This window comes from Hylobates moloch, unplaced genomic scaffold, assembly GCF_009828535.3.
Source record: "Hylobates moloch isolate HMO894 unplaced genomic scaffold, HMol_V3 SCAFFOLD_10, whole genome shotgun sequence".
NCBI lineage: Eukaryota > Metazoa > Chordata > Mammalia > Primates > Hylobatidae > Hylobates > Hylobates moloch.
This window is the reverse complement of record NW_026652285.1, coordinates 102,613,872-102,632,876: the sequence shown is the minus strand read 5'-3', so window position 1 is coordinate 102,632,876 and position 19,005 is coordinate 102,613,872. Positions and strand designations below refer to the sequence as shown.

At 52.1% G+C, this 19,005-nt stretch overlaps 1 protein-coding gene across 5 annotated transcripts in view; it reads right to left on the bottom strand.

Annotated features, from left to right (window-relative positions):
* Positions 1-19,005, bottom strand: part of HMCN2 (hemicentin 2) — a 173,543-nt gene that overhangs the window by 13,859 nt on the left and 140,679 nt on the right. For all 5 annotated transcript variants that reach the window (XM_032165420.2, XM_058445320.1, XM_032165423.2 and 2 more), the window contains 9 exons: positions 18,411-18,518; positions 17,978-18,112; positions 17,436-17,570; positions 16,255-16,445; positions 15,145-15,358; positions 13,603-13,737; positions 12,379-12,569; positions 10,661-10,742; positions 1,494-1,763 (listed from right to left, as the gene is read on the bottom strand). In XM_032165420.2, coding sequence (XP_032021311.1) covers positions 1,494-1,763; positions 10,661-10,742; positions 12,379-12,569; positions 13,603-13,737; positions 15,145-15,358; positions 16,255-16,445; positions 17,436-17,570; positions 17,978-18,112; positions 18,411-18,518 — 1,461 coding nt within the window. The remainder of the gene's footprint in view (positions 1-1,493; positions 1,764-10,660; positions 10,743-12,378; positions 12,570-13,602; positions 13,738-15,144; positions 15,359-16,254; positions 16,446-17,435; positions 17,571-17,977; positions 18,113-18,410; positions 18,519-19,005) is intronic.

Sequence of the window (19,005 nt, the reverse complement as noted above, 5' to 3'; positions counted from 1 at the left end):
GAACTATGAGACAATCAGTGTGGCTTAAGCCTCCAGCTTGTGGTTTTTTTTTTTTTTTTTTTTTTTTACCAGTAGCCCTAGAGAACAAATACAAAGGCCAAGTGCATAGCTCTGTGGTTTGGACTGGGGCCTGCCAACAGAAGGTAAGAAGTGGGAAGGGCCAGGCGAGGTGGCTCACACCTGTAATCCCAGCACTTTGGGAGGCCGAGATGGGCGGATCACGAGGTCAGGAGATCGACACCATCCTGGCTAACGCGGTGAAACCCCGTCTCTACTAAAAATACAAAAACTAGCCGGGCGTGGTTGCGGGCGCCTGTAGTCCCAGCTACTCGGGAGGCTGAGGCAGGAGAATGGCATGAACCCGGGAGGCAGAGCTTGCAGTGAACTGAGATTGCGCCACTGCACCACTCCAGCCCAGGCAACAAGAGCGAGAGACTCCGTCTCAAAAAAAAAAAAAAAAAAAGAAGTGGGATGAAGCCCTGAAACAGAGGGGGGTCTGCTTAGATCCAAGGCTAACTCTGAGACTGCATCTCTGGCTGGGGGGGTCAGAGAACCACTGAACTTTCAGAGCTGCATAGGTTGGTACCCTGCCCCGGCCTGCGGGAGACAATGACAGCAAGGGCCAGAAAGGGTCCCACATTTGGTTGGCAGTGGGTTTCACGTGGATTTCCAGGGGGCCAAGTGTCAAGTCCCAATTCCAATTAGCTGAGAGGCGCTGCCTGGGAGGGCTCATTGGAGAAAGATTCTGCCAGCGCATGTGGTGACAGATTAGTGATGTCTGCCAGGGACAGGGAAGGAGATGCATCACCACACATAGGGAATGTTCCCATGTGGTGATAGATTAGTGATGTCTGCCAGGTACAGGGAAGGGAATGTGTCCCCACACACATGGAGTGTTCCCTCCAGAGGCACAGGCCACAGAAATAATATCTTATGACTTGCCTTTATGCAGGGCTGAATCCATTTACTGTGGTTTCTCAGGATAGATATTTCCTTAATTTTAAAGTTGGTCTGACCCAAGGGAGAAGGGAGCTGACTGAGGAATCCGAGATGGCAGGGGTCCATCCCACCAGGAAGCCATCTCTTTTCCAACCACCTGCCACGGCCAGGCAATGTGTGATGCCTGGGACACGCACTGACGCACAGACTTTTCACAGCAGCCCCTGAGGTCACCGGGGATGCCCTTATCTTCCTCTGCCTGCTTCCAGGGGCTGTGCAGTGTCCAGACAGAGGACATGCATTTGTGCCAGTTAAGTGGGAACAGCCAGTGTTCCCTGTCCAAGATGAGCAGCAAACACTTAGCACCTCCAAGACTCAGTTTCCCCAACTGTAAACGGGCAGGGTAGGGGTTCATTCTGGGCTTGTGACGAAGCAAAGGGAAGAGGTGGGGAGGTGGCAAGGCAGGGGACAGGTCCCCCATAAGCACCACACAATCCCCATCGTCAAGAGATCCTGCCTCTGTCCACGAAGGTCCAGACAGGGATGCCCCATACCTCTCACGACCAGGAACGCCCGGGCTGTGGCAGAGCCCAGGAGGTTGTGAGCGACGCAGTCGTAGGCACCTGCATCCCCAGTCTCCACGTTCTCCAGCCACAGGCTCCCATCGGGCAGGGTCCGGAGCCGCTGGCTGGCCTGCAAGGGTTGACCCGCCCGTAGCCATTCAATGGTGGGTGTGGGCTCTCCAGTGGCCTGGCACCGCAGGGCCACATCATCCCCGGATCTCACTGTCATGTCCTGGGGCTCCACCTGGAACACTGGAGCACCTGTGGGAGACCCGGGTGGCTTTTAGGAACATTTACTTATATTTGCATATTCAAGTGGATATGTTCATTTAGACACACTGGGAAATCCAGAGAGGCAGAAAGAAGAAAATACGAACTGCATAGGATCCTTCCACCCAGACATTGTTCCTGAATATTTCCCTCTAGACACTGTTTCTTTATGAAAATATGATCATATGGCTATATCTGCTTTTATTTTGTTTTATTTTTTTTGAGATGGAGTCTTGCTCTTTCCCCCAGGCTGGAGTGCAATGGTGTGATCTTGGCTCCCTGCAATCTCTGCCTCCTGGGTTCAAGCGATCCTCCCATCTCAGCCTCTCGAAAGCGCCTGCCACCACACCTGGCTGATTTTTGTATTTTTAGTAGAGACGGGGTTTCGTCACGTTGGCCAGGTTGGTCTCGAACTCCTGACCTCAGGTGATCCACCCACCTCAGCCTCCCAAAGTGCTGGGGTTACAGGCATGAGCCACCACGCCTGGCCATCTGCTTTTATTTTTCCTCTGCAATAGATCATAACTACCTTTCCATGCAGTTATATATCTGTTGTTAGTGGCTAGGTAGTCTTCTATTGCCTGGCTCTATTGGGATTGGCTAAACCACGCCTCTCCTATAGGACAGTTAGACTGCTTCCAATGAAGTGGGGGGCCATCTGTCAGAACTGTCTCTAGTTGATGCCAATGAAATGGGCAAACTCGTGCTCTGTCACCTACTGTGGGTGGCTCTCACCAAGTCACTCCCTGACCCTCAGTGTTCCCATCTGAAATATGGGGATGATGCTTCCTATCCCCTTACTATTATAGACCCTCCTAGAAGGCTAACACGGAAAGGATGGGAAAGGCCCAGTGCTGGTGAGGCTGCGGAACAAGCAGAACTCGCACACACTGCGATGGAAATGCAACGTGGTTCAGCCAAGGTGGGGTGCTGTGTGCCTGTGTGTTCACTTCCTGCAGATGCTGCAGGAGGCCCACATCAGCCTCACTGGGCCAAAGTTAAGGTGCCCTGCTTCCTCCAGAGGTTCTGGGGGAGAGCCCAGTCCTCACCTCTTCCAGCTTCCGCCCCACCAGCATTCCTTAGCCTGAGGCTGCAACAATCCATCCTCTGCCTCCATCTCCACTTTACCTTCTCTTCTCTCTTTCTCTCTCCCCTGCCACACCACCCCAGCTCTCTGTCTCTCTTTTTTTTTCTTTTTTTTTGAGACAGAGTCTCACTCTTGTCACCTAGGCTGGAGTGCAGTGGTACGATCTCAGCTCACTGCAACCTCTGCCTCCCGGTTTCAAGCGATTCTCCTGCCTCAGCCTCCTGAATAGCTGGGATTACAGGTGTGCGCCACCACACCTGGCTAATTTTTGTATTTTTGGTAGAGACGGGGTTTTGCCATATTGATCATGCTGGTCTCGAACTCCTGACCTCAGGTGATCCACCCTCCTCGGCCTCCCCAAGTGCTAGGATTATAGTCGTGAGCCACCATGTCCGGCCCTGGCTCTCTTTTATAATAATACTTGCAGCTGGGTGTGGTGGCTCATGCCTGTAACCCCAGCACTTTGGGAGGCTGAGGTGGGTGGATTGCTTGAACCTAGGAATTTGAGAAGAGCCTGGCCAACATGGTGAAACCCTATTTCTACTACAAAATACAAAAATTAGCCAGGTGTGGTGGTCTGTGCCTGTAATCCCAGCTATTTGAGAGGCTGACGCAGGAGAATTGCTTGAACCTGGGAGGCAGAAGTTACAGTAGCCGAGATTGTGCCACTGCACTCCAGCCTGGGCAACAGAGCGAGATTCCATCTCAAAAAATAAATAAACACTTGTGATAGCATTTAGGGGCCACCGAGACAATCTGCTCACTTTAAGATCCTTAACTTAATTACATTTGCAAAGATTCCTTTTCCAAGTAAGGAAACATTCACAGGCCCTGGGGGGCCATTCATCAGATACTACCACAGCCAGTGTGTCCTAAAGCAGAACACATGTGTACTACGAGACCTAGCGCTTCTGCTCCTGGACGAATACTCCAGCACAGGTGCGTGTGCATGTTCACTGGAGGGCATGTGTAAAAAGGTGACAGCAGCCCTGTTCTTAACTGCCCATCACTGGAAATTAACCTACAGTGGAATACGTGAATAAACTGTGGTACATCCATGTAGCAGAAAAACATAGAGCAATGAGAACCAATAAACTAATTCCATGTGAACAATATGGACGAATGCCACAAATAATGATGTGCAAAAGAAGAGTCAAGGCAGGGGCACGTGTGGCGTGATTCCATTTAAATGAAGATCGAGGCTGGGCATGGTGACTCACGCCTGTAAGCCCAACACTTAGGGAGGCCAAGGCAGGTGGATCACCTTAAGTCAGGAGTTTGAGACCAGCTGGGCCAACATGGTGAAACCCTGTTTCTACTAAAAATACAAAAATTAGCCAAGTGTGGTGGCAGGTGCCTGTAATCCCAGCTACTCGAGAGGCTGAGGCAGAAGAATTACTTGAATCCAGGAGGCAGAGGTTGCAGTGAGCCAAGATCGCGCCACTGCACTCTGGCCTGGGTGACAGAGTGAGACTCCATCTCAATCAATCAATCAATGTCAAAACAAGCAAGAGTCAGTCATCAGCTGTGGCTGAGGGAAGAGGTCAGCTAACTGCCACCACAAACAAGCATAAAACTGGACACACTTGCCCAAAATAACGATTTCAGGGCTCCCAAAATCAACCAAAGGCACACAACAAATTGAGAAGCATTTACATTTTTTAAATGGCCCTTTTATTTTTTGAGACAGAAGCTTGCTCTGCTGCCCAGGCTGGAATGCGATCTCAGCTCACTGCAGCCTTGACCTCCCGGCTAAAGCCATCCTCCCGCCTTAGCCTCCTGAGTAGCTGGGACTACAGGTGCGTGCCTGTAGCCAGCCATGCCTGGCTAATTTATTTATTTTTTGTAGAGACGGGATTTCACTATGTTGCCAAGGCTGGTCTCAAACTCCTGGACTCAAGTGATCCTCCCACCTTGGCCTCCCAAAGTGCTGGGATTACAGCTGTGAGTTATCGTGCCGGGTCTTGAGAAGCATTTATCCATAAAAACCTCTATGGCTGGGTGCAGTGGCTCATGCCTATAATCCCAGCACTTTGGGAGGCTGAGGTGGGCAGATGGCCTGTGGTCAGGAGTTTGAGACCAGCCAGGCCAACATGGTGAAACCCTGTCTCAACTAAAATTACAAAAATTAGCTGGACGAGGTGGTGGGTGCCTGTAATCCCAGCTACTCGGGAGGCTAAGGCAAGAGAATCTCTTGAACCTGGGAGGTGGAGGTTTCAGTGAGCCGAGATCGCGCCACTGCACTCCAGCCTGGGTGACAGAATGAGACTCTGTCTCCAAAAAAAAAAAAAAAACAAAAACCCTCTAGAACTTTGGATAAGAATAGTGGAAGCCTTTGGCCCTCCTGCCTAGGGCTGTGCCCATCCCTACCCCACTGTGACCATCACAGTGGTTTTATTAGGGATGGCTGTGAAAAACAGCAGCTTTTGCCACCTCTGGGGGCTGCCTTGATGTGCAGTAGAGGATGAAAATATGCCCTGAGAAATATCATCAGGAAAAGGGGCGAAACTGGTAGGAATCAAAAGGGAAATGGCTGCTGTGCTGTCCTGTGGCATGGCCCTGGCTGAGAAGAGCAGAGGCCCAACCAGCAACTTAACGGGGAGAACCTGGAAATGAAGGAGCCACGGACAGGCTGGATTGGCTCCCCACAATCCCTGGCCAACGTGGGAAATATGCACCTGTGCAGGGGAGACCTGAGGGGTACAAAGGACGGTCAAACCGAGGCCGACTTGAAAACTGCCTGAACTTCAAATTACTCCACAGCCACATTTTGCTGAGATTTTCTGTTTTTGTCACTTGTTTCAAGCATGTTGACAACTGCTGACAGAAGCATCCTTGTCAGCTAGCCTGGGCAACATAGCAAGACCCCATCTCTACAAAAAATAAATAAAGTAGCCGGGCATGGTGGTGTGCACCTGCAGTCCCAGCTACTTGGGAGGCTGAGAAGTGGGAGGATTGCTTGAGCCCGGGAGGTCGAGGCTGCAGTGAGCTGTGATTGTGCCACTGCACTCTAGTCTGGGTGACAGAGCAAGACCCTGTCAAAAAATAAAAAGGAAATCCTTATCAGATGACTCAAACATCTGTGCTATCTCAGTTGGTGTTTGTTGAGTGTCAGTTCTCATTCAAGTTGAGATTTTTCCTTGTTCCTGGTATGATAAGTGAGTTTCAGTATGATAAGATTTGGGCTCTTATTTAAATCTTCCATCTTAGCAGACCTGGAACACTGCCAGGGGAGGGAGGTGCCACTCACTTCTGCCAGATGAGAGTAGAAGTCCGGGTTCCCTACGTGGCCTCCATGGACACCCGGGAACAGGGAGGGTGCCTCATTATTGCTGGGGATCGGTGGGAGTTGGTGCTTCAGGTGGGGCTCTGCTGGCACCGTCCTGGCTGGGAGGGAGAGGGGCACTGCTTATTGCTCCCCACTTGACCTGTGTAGGCGAGGGGCTTCCCACTCAGTGGGTGACAGTGGTGACAGTTCAGTCTTGGTCAGGCACAGTGGTTCATGCCTGTAATCCCACCACTTTGGGAGGCTGAGGCAGGTGGATCATTTGAGCCCAGGAGTTTGAGACTGGCTTAGGCAACATAAGGAGACCCCATCTCTACAAAAAATAAATACATAAAAATAAAAATTAGTTGAGTGTGGTGGCACGTGCCTGCAGTCCCAGCTACTTGGGAGGCTGAGGTGGGATAATCACCTGAGCCCAGGCTGCAGTGAGCCATGAGCATGTCACTGCACTCCAGCCTGGGCAACAGTCAGACCTTGTCTAAAAAAAAAAAAAGTCCTCATCAGATTACCTGATACCTGTACTATCTCAGTTGGCACTGTTGTCTGCTTTCGTTGAGATTTTCCTTGTTCCTGGTATGTAACTTGAGATTTTCCTTGCTCCTGATGTGTAAGTGAGTTTCAGTATTGTAAGACTCAGAGTTTTATTTCAATCTTCCGTTTTTGGCAGAGCTGGAACACTGCCAAGAAAAAGTGGTGCCACTCATTTCCACCAGGTCGGAGTGGAAGCCCAGGTTCCCTATGAGGCTTCCATGGTCACCCCGGAACAGGGAGGGGTACCTCATTACTGCTGGGCATGGGTGGAGGCATGCCCACACTGGGCCTCTGCTGGCACTACCCTGTCTGCCCACCTGGCCAGACGGGGGAGGAGCTTCCCACTCAGTAGAGGACAGTGGTGACAATTCTGTCTCTTCACTAGGTGTCACCTGACAGCATCCTGCTCCAGCGTAGGGAGAGCAGTGCCTCAGTACAGGGGTGAAGGTGGAAGTTCGGGGCTCCCAGTTGGTGTGATGATGGGGCTGGGGTGTTTTTCAGGGTGTTTGCCTCCCAAGTAGCTGGGACTACAGGTGTGCGCCACCACGCCCAGCTATTTTTTTTTTTTTTTTTTTGTATTTTTGGTAGAGATAGGGTTTCACCATATTGCCCAGGATGATATCAAATTCCTGGGCTCAAGCCATCTGGCTACCTCAGCCTCCCAAAGTGCTGGGATTACAGACACGAGCCACCACACCCGGTTGGGGGTTGTTACTTACAAGTTTTCTTTCTTACTATGCTGTCTGTTTCCTAGTCCTTTGCAAGAGAGGACAGGCTCTTGTTGAGGTGCACGTGCCCCTGTGTGTGTGTGTGTGTGTGTGTGTGTGTGTGTGTGTGTGTGTGCACACGCGTACATGCATGTGTGTCTGAGCCCACTGGTGGTTCCAGGTTGTTGGCTTCTCAAGTACGCAGCCCAGGATATAAGGGACAAAAAGAAACACCAGGGCATTCACCACCATATTGCTCCTCAGGTGCCAAAATTGGTAGTCTATCCTCCTCCTTTGCTCTACTTTTCAGAGGCTCTTTATGTTTGCTTCTATATAAAGTCCAAGGTGTTTAGCTGTCCTTAGCAAGAGAAACAGGGAGAAGTGCATCTATACCATCTTGTCTGGAACCACAAACCTATTCCATCCATGACAAAAACTCTCAACATACTAGGTACAAAAGGGGAACTTCCTCAGCCTGAGAAAGGGCGTCCACAAAAACTCACAGCTAACATCACACCCCATGGTGAGAGACTGACTGCTTTCCACCTAAACCAGGGAACCAGGCAAGGATGGCTGCTCTCGCTGCTTCAACTATGTACCAGAGGGTCCAACCAAGGCAATAAGGCAAAGCAAAAAACTTCAAGGTACGCAGATTTGAAAGAAAGAAGTCAAACCGTCCCTATTCATAGATGATATGATATCAATTCAACTGTATCTCTACATATTGGCAATTACAAATCCAAAAATCAAAGAAAACAGTTCCACCCAAAATAGCATCAACAATAATAAAAAGACTTAAAATCAATTTAACAAAAATACAAGACCAGTACACTCAAAACTATAAAACATCACTGAAAGAAATTCAAGATCAACATAAATGGTACTGGAACAATTGGCTATCTGTATGCAAAAAAGGAAGTTAGACCCTTACCCCACGCAAAAATTAACTCAAAATGGATCACAGACCTAAATGTGAGAACTGAAACTACAAAAATTATATAAGAAAATGTATGGCCCAGTGGCTCACGCCTGTAATCCGCACTTTAGGAGGCCGAGGCAGGCGGATCGCTTGAAGCCAGGAGTTCCACACCAGCCTGGGCAACACGATGAAACCTCGTCTCTACTAAAATTACAAAAATTAGCCGGGTGTGGTGGTGCGTGCCTGTAATCCCAGCTACTTGGGAGGTTGAGGCACAAGGATTGCTTGAACCTTGGAGGTGGAAGTTGCAGTGAGCTGAGATCTTGCCACTGCACTCCAGCCTTGGCACCAGAGTAAGATGCTGTCTCCAAAACATTAAAACAAAAAAAAAGAAAGAGAGAAAGAAAGAAAGGAAGGAAGAAAGGGATGGAGGGAGGGAGGAAGGAAGGAAGGAAAAGAAAAGAGAAAAGAAAGGAGAAAAAGATGACCTTAGATTAGGCAAAGATTTTTAAAAGGTGTAACACCAAATACATGAATCAAAAAATACAAAATGGATAATTTTGGACTTCACCAAATTTTAACACTTGTGCTCTTCAAAGTCACCATTAAGAAAATACAAAGACAAGCCACAGACTGGGAGAAATATTTGCAAATCATGTATCTGATAAAGGGCTATATCCATGCTATGTAAAGAACTCCAGAAACTCACTAGTAAAATAAACGACTCCATTTAAGAATGAGCACAAGCACTGGGTACAGTGGCTCACTCCTGTAATCCCAGCACTTTGGGAGGCCAAGGCAGGTGGATCACCTGGGGTCAGAAGTTCAAGACCAGCCTGGCCAACATGGTGAAACCCTGTTTCTACTAAAAATACAAAAATTAGCCAGGTGTGGTGGTGTGTGTCTGTAATCCCAGCTACTCAGGAGGCTGAGGCAGGAGAAACGCTTGAACCCGGGAGGAGGAGGTTGCAGTGAGCCGAGATGGCGCCATTGTACTCCAGCCTGAGCAACAGAGCCAGACCCTGTCTCAAAAAATATTAGTAACAATAATTGTGGTAAAAAAATACATTACATAAAATTTATCACTGAACCATTTGTAAGTGTACAGTTCAGTAGTGTTATTTGACATTGTTGTACAATCTCCAGAACTTTTTTCTCTTGCTAAACTGAAACTCCAGACTCATTAAACACTAACTCCCCCTTCTCCCCTCCCCGCAGCCCCTGGCAAGCTCCATACTACTTTGGGTCTCTATGCTTTTGGCACTCTAGGCCCCTCATATAAACAGAATCATACAGTGTTTGTTTTTTTTTGACCGGCTTTTTCCACTTCACATAATGACCTCCGGGTTCATCTATGTTGTAGCCTGTGTCAGAATTTCATTCCTTTTGTTCTTTTTTTTTTTTTTTTTTTTGAGATTGAGTCTTGCCTGTCACCCAGGCTGGAGTGCAATGGCACGATCTTGGCTCACTGCAACCTCTGCCTCCTGGGTTCAAGTGATTTTCCTGCCTTAACTTCCTGAATAACTGGGATTACAGGCGCACCACCACACCCAGCTAATTTTTGTATTTTTAGTAGAGACAGGGTTTCACTATGTTGGTCAGGCTGTTCTTGAACTCCAGACCCCAGGTGATCTGCCCACCTCGGCCTCCCAAAGTGCTGGGATTACAGATGTGAGTCACCGAGCCCAGCCCTAGAATTTCCTTCCTTTTTAAGGTTAAATAATATTCCATTGTACGAATGAGTGAATTTTATGGTATGCAAATTACAACTCAATAAAGTTTTGTTTTTTTTTTTAAAGAGGCAGAATCCAGGACAGTGATTATTGGGGCAGGGGGCAGTGAACAGAGGTGGGCATGCTGGAGGCGGGGAGCCGGCGCGGTCCTATTTCTTTGATCTGGCTGCTGGTTAACTGGGTGGGTTCGCATTGTAAAAATTCACTGAGCTCTGCACTTAGGATCCTGGCTCTTCTCCACAGGTGTTCATCTTCAATAAAACATTTTCTACAGAATCCCTATTGAGACAACTTCACAGTGTTATCCTGAGGCTCAACAGCGCCTGGTAAACTATGAGCTGCTTGGCACATGCGAGAGCTGACGCGGTGATCTTGACGGCTGGTCTGAGTTTTAAATGCCCAGCTCCCCCTAGACCCAGGTTGCCAGGTTTTCTTTAGCTCAATCCTGAGTCTCACTCATCCCACATTTGGGAAACACTTGGTAGGATTCAATATGTGTTCCAAGTAAGTATTAATGAAAGAATTCCAAGTCCCAGCCCTGCCCGTCTGCCCTGTAGGCTGCACACGCCACCGCTGTCCCCGAGCACACTTCCCACGTCCCCACTCTGCTAAGGCCAAGACTCACTCTGCAGGACGAGGATCACCACTTTCTTCGCCACACCCATCTCGTTCTCTGCCAGGCACTGGTACTGTCCCGCATCGTCCCTCTGCAAGTGGGCACAGGAGAGGGGGCATGGTGCTCAGAGAAGAAGATGAGCAGCTCAGACAGTTGGGTAGGGGACTGAGGCCAGCCAGCCAGCAAGGGGCTTAGGCTGTGAACCAGCCAGGGACACCTGATCCCCCGCAGAGCATCAGAAGGGCCTCTGTGACCACTTGTCAGCAGACATGCAAAGAGAATCCAGCCCCTTTTCACACCCAAAAATGGGGGGTTGTGACTAAGGTCCTTGTTGCCTTAGGTGGAACAACTTGCTGGAAAAGCATGGTGTAGATCCACCTCTTCCAAACTGTGTACGTTAAAATCTTACTGCCCCATGGCACATTATTTGAGACTCCTTGGAAAAAAGGGTTCCATGGTCAAGTAAGTTTTCGAGACATTGAGTTGACAACATGTTATGGTACTTTGGAAATCAATAACTATAGGAAAACAAGAACATTAGACACCTCTGTTGTATGAACAGGATGGCAGTCTGAACTGTAGGACCTCTCAGGGCATTTATTGTGCCGGTGTGCAAGGTGAGTCTTCCAGAAGGGAGACGGTTTGCAGCGTTTCCCTAACAGGTGGCCCACGGATATGTGATGGAACTCAGGTGGCGAGCTGGCTCACGTCACTTCTGAGTAGCAGCACCACCATGAGATGGGCCTGGGGCAGCCTGAGGCCACGTCCACTCCCAGAAGATGGTATCTGGGGGGCCACACCCAAGGGACTGGGGGGTATAGCATGGCACAAAGTTAAGAGTGTAGGTTTGGAGGTCAGACCAACATGGGACTGAATCCCAGCCTCACTGCTTACTGCCTTGAGCCCATTACTTAGGACATTTTCATGCCTCTGGAGCCTTAGTTTCTTCTTCTGTAAAATGGGAATGATAACTGCTAGGACCTTATAAGTATTAAATGGAATAATGCTTGCTAAGGGCAAGGCCCCGTGCTTGGCCCACAGTTAGTACTTGGGTAACAGGAGCCATTATTACCACTGCTTTTACTGCTACTCTTATTACTAGTCCTATTATTATTACTACCCAGAGAAAGGCTCCCAAATGGGTGAGATCAAGGCCCCTAAGATGAACTTGAGTCAGGACTGACTTGGGGATTTCTGCACAATCACCAGAGCTTGAGACACAAAATGGAAGTTGAGAGGGGCTGCCCCAGGGCCCAAGGCTTTGGAAACAGCACGGAGCCTGAGGCAGGAGACCTGGGGGTGGGGGCCCTGCCTCCCGCACTTATTGGTTGTTGGCCTCTCTGAACTTCAGTGTCTTCGTCTGTAAATAGGGAGCACTATTACCTGCCTACCCTGTCCCCTGAGGTTGTTAATAACAACATTTTGGAGGCATTACCCACAGATCACTCTTAAGTAATGGGTATGAGACATCTCACTGATTTCTAATCACAGTCCTATGAGGTAGAACTAATTCGCTCCATTGAACGGGTGGATGACCGAGGAACAGAAAAGCCCAGTGGCTGGAGGTCAATATTGGTGGTAGCGGGAGGATGTGTGGGGAATGGGCAGGGAGGTGCTTTGTAGACTGCAGAAGCAGAGGGGGCGACATGAAGAACCCACTTGAGCAATCAGAAAAAGCATAGAGTTGTCCTCGGTGGCCCCACCCAAGGTGCCAGGCCCCGCCTTGCCTCAGTCCTGCGGATGGTCAGCGAGCCATTCTGCAGCTGGTGCCGGAGGTGGCTGCCCCGCAGTGGAAGGCCATCTTTGATCCAGCGGATGTCCGGCACTGGGTCTCCATGCACCACACAGTCTAGCTGCATGCTGCCTCCTACAGGTTCCACCAAGTAGGAGAAAGCCTCCCCTTGTAGGACAGGAGCCTCTGCATGGGGTGACATCGAGCAAGTTGTCAGAAAAGAGGTTCCCTGCGGGCTCAACCTCCCATAAACCCCAAAGGTCTGCCCAACTCCTGCCTCCAGGGGCCTCCAGAGGCTCCTGCTAGCACAGCATGGTTGTGTTTAGTCAGTACATCAGGGACAGCAAACAGTGTCCATGTCATGGGTCAAGTCACAAAGACTGGCAAAGACTTTCCAAGAACTGTGCTGAGAAGCATTTGAAGCTGAACGAGAACAGTGCTGTGATTGATTAGTGATGCCTGAGATGGGCACAGGCAGGAAGGCAGTGTTATGCGTGTCATATACTGTTTCACAGATGGATTACACTAGCAGCGGAGTATCTGCCAGGTACTTTGGAAATCAGTAACTATAAAAAAACAAGAACCCTAGACACCCTGTTGTACAAAGCAACACTATGAGATTCATGCTAATCTCAAAACACTCTTGAATGCTCTGGACTGGCTTATATCCTTCCTGGTTTCCTGAGGTTGGATCTACCAAAAGCTGCAGTTCTCTTTTGGTGCCTGGGGCATTCATTCCCTCCATCCAGCCCCACCCACCCTGAAGTTGTGCAAACTAAGACATGGCGTCACCGAGGGCTCCTGTGCTACTCCTGGTGGATGAGTAGGTCATAGGGGACAACTGGCTGGCTGGCAAGCTTCTGGCATTTTTCTGCCAGGAGGCCCTGGCCCCCATGCTCTCCTCCTACCCTGGCACCATCCAGCTGCAGGTAGTGCTGTAGGGCAATTGGTCAGATTCCAATTCTACCTGCAGCCGGGGTCGTTTTGGGAGTGTCAAAAATACTGATGCCTAGGCCGCACCCCAGAGAGGCTGGTTTACAGAGTTGGAGGTAGAACCTGGGCTTCAGAATTTAAAGTCCCCCAGGGGATTCTAACGTGCACCCAGGGTGGGGAGCCACTAGTTCAGAGGACAGGAGGCCGGGTTCTTAGGAAACCAATAGATTGGGTCCCAATAGACTGGAGGTCTTGAGAGAGAAGCCCCCTGGGGAATGCGCCCTACCCTTCACGTGGACGAAGCTGACCGCCTGTGTGCGGCCCACTCTGTTCTCCGCCCAGCAGACATAGGTCCCGCTGTCTTCTCTGGAGACAGCGGCCCGCTGCAGCGTGCTGCCTCCATCCTGCTCAGACACCCCTTCTGTGGTGGAGAAAGAGAAGTCGGGTGCAGGGAACTCCTGCCCTAAACACCTCCCTGGTGCCTGGGTACCTGCAGGAACTTAATAAAAATGCAGAAACAGATGGGAGTCCCGGGTGAAGGCTGATCAAATCAGACCCATTCCTGGGAGGCACAGGCCACACTGGAGGCTGTGGTTAATGAACCTGCCTTCTACCATTTTCCAGTGCAAACTGTGTGTTTGATAAACGGTCAAGGGCAGGTCTTTGGGGGCCTCTCAGCACAGGGCACTTACTGAAATGCTGCCATGATTTCTAGAGAGAAGGATTCTTTTTTTTTTTTTTTTTTCTTTGAGACAGTTTCACTCTTGTTGCCCAGGCTGGAGTGCAATGACGCAATCTCGGCTCATTGCAACCTCTACCTCCCGGGTTCAACCGATTCTCCTACCTTAGCCTCCCGAGTAGCTGGGATTACAGGCATGTGCCACCACGCCCGGCTAATTGTGTATTTTTAGTAGAGATGGGGTTTCACCATGTTGGCCAGGCTGGTCTCGAACTCCTGACCTCAGATGATCCGCCTGCCTTGGCCTCCCAAAGTGCTGGGATTACAGGCGTGAGCCACCATACCCGGCTGAGAGAAGGATTCTAATAATGGACTTTCCCTTTGGGGTTGGCCATCGCCTCTAGGAGATGAATATGGACAAGCGTCACCATCAGTTGGGCATCTACTCCAGGCCAGGCCTGTGCCGAGCGCGGCCCCTCCATTGTCATTCTGTCCTCAGGACCCCTGGTTATGTCCATTTGACAGATGGAGAGTGGACCTCAGACAGGCCAAACTATTCTACTTGCCCAAGGTCCCTCCCCAGGAAGTGGTGGGGCCCAGCAAAGCCTTCACCGCAGGTGTGCACGGGTATTCCACACCTGGGGACTCAGAGTTAGGAATGTGTGATGTCATATCCTAATGTAGGAAAGTATCATTTTGCAGTGGAGGGGACTTAGCAATTTATCCATTCAGCAGACACTGAGTACCCGGCAGGTACTCCACAGGCCCTGTGTCTCCCTAGACATCACCTGGGTTTCCAGTAGGAGGACAGACCCCCGCGGCCCCCCAGAAAAAGGGGTTTGCCGAGGGTCCCACAATCAGAGCAGCAGCTCTGGGCTAGAACACAGGCCTCCCACTCCCGGCCCTGAGGTCTCTGGGTTGAGTATTCTCAGGTGGCCTCTTGCCAGCTCTGATATATGGCTTGTCACATATGGCCACAGCTGGGTTTGCCCTGTCCCCCTACATAGGGCCACATTGGAAGACCCAGAACCAACAGGGCTGGCTGACAACCTCTTACTTTCCACTGGGTTGGGTCTCCCCACCTGCCCTCCCTTCTTGACCTCCCAGGGTCCTGGCTCTCTGTCCCACCCACGCCCAGCAGACCCAGACCTGTGACTGGCTGGTCGTTGACAGTCCAGCCAATGCGAGGGGTGGGGCTGCCCCGGGCTGCACAGCGAAGCCACAGCCTGTCCCCGAGGCGCAGGCTGCGGTCCCCAGGCAGGGTGGTGAACACAGGCAGTGCCAGGATGGTAAGGTGCACGCGGCGGTGGGCACGGCCCATGGCGTTCTCAGCAGTACAGGTATAGGTGCCTGCATCCTGGACCTGTGAGCAAAGAAAGGGGTTGGCCGGAGAACTGCTCCCACCTCGGCATAGGTCAGGATGCCCCTGACCCTTGAAGGTTCTCACGGAGCATCCAGCCCAGAGAGGAGAAGTGACTTGCCCAAGGTCACACAGCTAGCAAACGGGTCAGCATCACCACCACGCCCCTGCCCTGCCCTGCAGCGTTCACACGCTCTGCTGCTTCATAACCCCAGCCCTGACTGCATGGTCGCAATAGCCACTGTTTACCAAACACCTACTGTGTGCTGCCCTATCCTCAGAACTTGACCTGCACCGCAGGCCTTGCTTTTGGTGCCCTGATAGAGGGCCCAGCAGGGGCTCCGAGAGGAGGAGTTTTGTGGTGCATTCAAGCAGGGCTGGTGCGCTCAGCACTTCACCCCCAGGCTCCCTGGGTGGCCGGGTCCAATGCCTCTGACCCCTCTAGGTGTGTCCACTGAACCCATCTGGAGAGGCTCTCATCACAAAATTGCAGAATCTGATGAGTGTTGAGGGGAAGGGGGTTGGGGGTCCCACCCATACCCCTGGCTCAACACTCCCCAAAACCTAGAGGACGGTTAATGGCAATGCATGGTTGACAACAACTGGGTAGACTTTCGGGACACAAAGTCATCGCCGTATCCCTGAGCCCCAGTCTGAGTTCCCTCCCTTCCCCAGGAGCTGGCTGCCGAGGTCCAGATTCAAATTTGGGTTCTGCCTCTTGGCAATGGTAGACAACTAGGTACACTTTGAGCCTCAGTTCTAGCCGTCTGTACCTGGCATGGTGACACTGATTTCCCCAGGCTCCCAGGGTTAAGGGCTGCACAGTGCTCGGCGCAGAGCATGACAAACAGGGGTCTCAGCCATTATTCCCTGCTGTGCCCCTCAGGGCAGTGCCTCACCTCCAAGTTCTTCACCAGCAACTCCCCAGAAGGCTGGATGGTGAACTTCCCCTCGGTGCCCGGCACAGGCTGGCCATCTTTGTCCCAGGTGATGTTGGGCTCAGGACTGCCCCTGGCCTTGCAAGGCAAGAAGGCGTGGGAGCCTTCGGTGGTGGACAGGTCTGGGAGGCCATTCTCAATCACTGGTGGGACTGCGGGCAGAGGGAGGCCCACTCGGAACCAGGGCTCGGGGAGGTGGCTGACACCATCCTGGGGCCCTTGGCCTTTGGCCCAGCCCTTCAGCCCTCCCTGGCCACCAGCTGCCCCCTCCAACTCCCTAGTCATAGGCCATTGCCCATGCTCAGGACGATTTGGGGACTCCCTGAGTTTGGTGTAGCTGTGACGGTGATTCCATTGCACCTGTGCACATGTGTACACACACACGCGTGCACACACACATGCACACACACAGATGACTAAAAGCTGCAGGACAGAGGCCTTGGGCAGGGTCCACTTGGACCTTGTACTAGGCCACCTCCAGGAACAAAAGCAGGGCAGCCGTCACAGAGCATCCCTGCGGAGGAGCTATGCTGGGCAGGGTGAGGGTCACTGGCTTGGTGTCTGGCTGATCTGGTGACCAGTGATGCTCCAGGTCTGAGGGGAGAGGAGCACGCTGGACAAGGAGGCGTGGAGGAAGCCTGGAGCCAGGAGCCCCTCTGAGTTCACAGCCAGAGTCCGACTCCAGCTCTACACAGCTGCGGCCAGGGATGGCCACTGAGATACCACAAAGCAGGCCACTGGGGCCAGGACACGACCAGCCCATACTGAATATTCCCAGCAGACTTTGCAGATTTTTGGCCAGTGATGCCACCTGATCTTTGAAGCCAATGATTGATCAAACTAAGGGAAGGGCACATGTAATTGTGTGTGTGCTTGAGGAGGGCCAGAGAGGCCACAGCTACTGGAAACTGGAATGAATGAGGGATGCTAGACTTGTGTTCCATAGGGCCAGAGAGAAGGCAGAAGGGATGGGAGTTTATGTCTGAATCCCGAACTCAGGCGCACAATGAGAGATGTTCTCCCCTTAATTCCTTCTAGAACTATAAGCAGTGTGCCCTGCCATGCAGGGAAGGGAGAAGCTTGCAGGAGCCTCAAAGCCCCTCAGTTGCCAGGGCCCACCTCGGCCCCGTCCTCACACCCACCTTGCACCACCAGCCGCGTCTTCCCTATGGCGCTGCCTGCACTGTTCTTAGCGATGCAGAGATAGTTTCCAGCATCCTCTGGGCTGGCATGGGCAATCCGCAGCTGTCCGCCTGGTAGGACCTGGGTACTCACCCCTGAATGAGGAAGAAGAAAATCGGGGCCTGGGAGCTGGGATTGGGGACCCCCGAGGTGGACAGATTGGGCTATTCTGTCTCACAGGCAGCAGATGACTTGCTGGGGTTACAGGATGACCAAGGGACAGAAGAAGCCAAGAAGCCTGACCCCAAGCCCAGCCCAGCTGCCCCCTCCCGACCTCCCAACTCAGCCACCGAGTGCTCGGATGGCATCTCAGGCCGTGGTGACAGGAGAAGGGTTGGGGCGGGGGAGGCCAGAGCAAGGGTGGGGGCGTATCTGGGAAGGCCAGGGGCTTTCCAGGACCTCTCAGCAGGTCTGCGGGCTCTCCCAGGGCAGGAAGAGGGACCCCCCCACCAGGCCCACACTCTTCTCTTCCCTTCCCAGGCTGGCTGCCAGGGGCCCTCACCCGTAGGGACGTTGAGCCCTTCCTTCTGCCAGGTGATGGTCGGCCGGGGGACGCCCGAGGCCTTGCAGGGCAGCAGCACCTCCTCCTCTGCCACTGCCCGAACCACGCTGGGCAGCAGCTTCACCACCGGGGAGGCTACAAAGGACAGCGGTGCAGAGGGCCCTGAGAATGTCCTTAACACAACTCCTCCAACCAAGGGGCCGCGGAGCATCAGAGAGAGAGGCCTCTAAGGAGAATGGGGGTTCTAGAAACATCGGCCACTAGCAACAAGGACGCCATGGCTGATTCTTTTCCTGCCAAAGAATCCCATGGGAGACAGCTCGGGGCCTCTGAGACCCAGGGCCTCACCTCCATCCTGAGCCCCACCTGCGTCTGGCTTTCCACCTGCTCCCCTGGCCCTAGGAACTCTGGGGTCTGGACCACGGACCCTTACCTTGCACAGTGAGGAAGACGTGCTTGTGGGCTACGCCGGCAGAGCTGCGGGCTGAGCAGGTGTAGCGGCCTGCGTGGATGGGGAGGGCCTGACCGATCTCCAGGGCGCCTGCGGGTGGGAATCAGGGTGAGGGGATCAGGACAGAGGTCCCCAGCGATGGAGGTGGCAGGGCTCCTGCACAACCCCACTCTGTCTCTGGTCACTCAACCTGCCTCCTTTGCCCGTTTATAGACAGTCTGGGGGATGTGACTGTATGGGAACCTGGCATCTAGGTTTGCCTCTGTGCCCTGCCCAAAGCAGAGACATGGGCGAGTTCCTTCCACTCTCCAGACCTCAGTTTCCCCGTGTGTGCAATGAAGAATCAGACAAGATGGTCTTTAGACCCTTTTGGCTGTGAAGTTCCAGGATCTGCCACTCCCCTGCCTGTAATCCCCCACTCACAGTTCCACACCCTGCTATTCTCACCTTGCTCTGCTAAAAACTCACCTCCTCTAGGAAGCCTCCCATGATTACTGCTTCCTGTCCTCCCTTTATCCTCCCGGCCTTAGCCTTGGTTACTCAGTGAACACCATTTTAACCTTCCCAGACTGCAGGC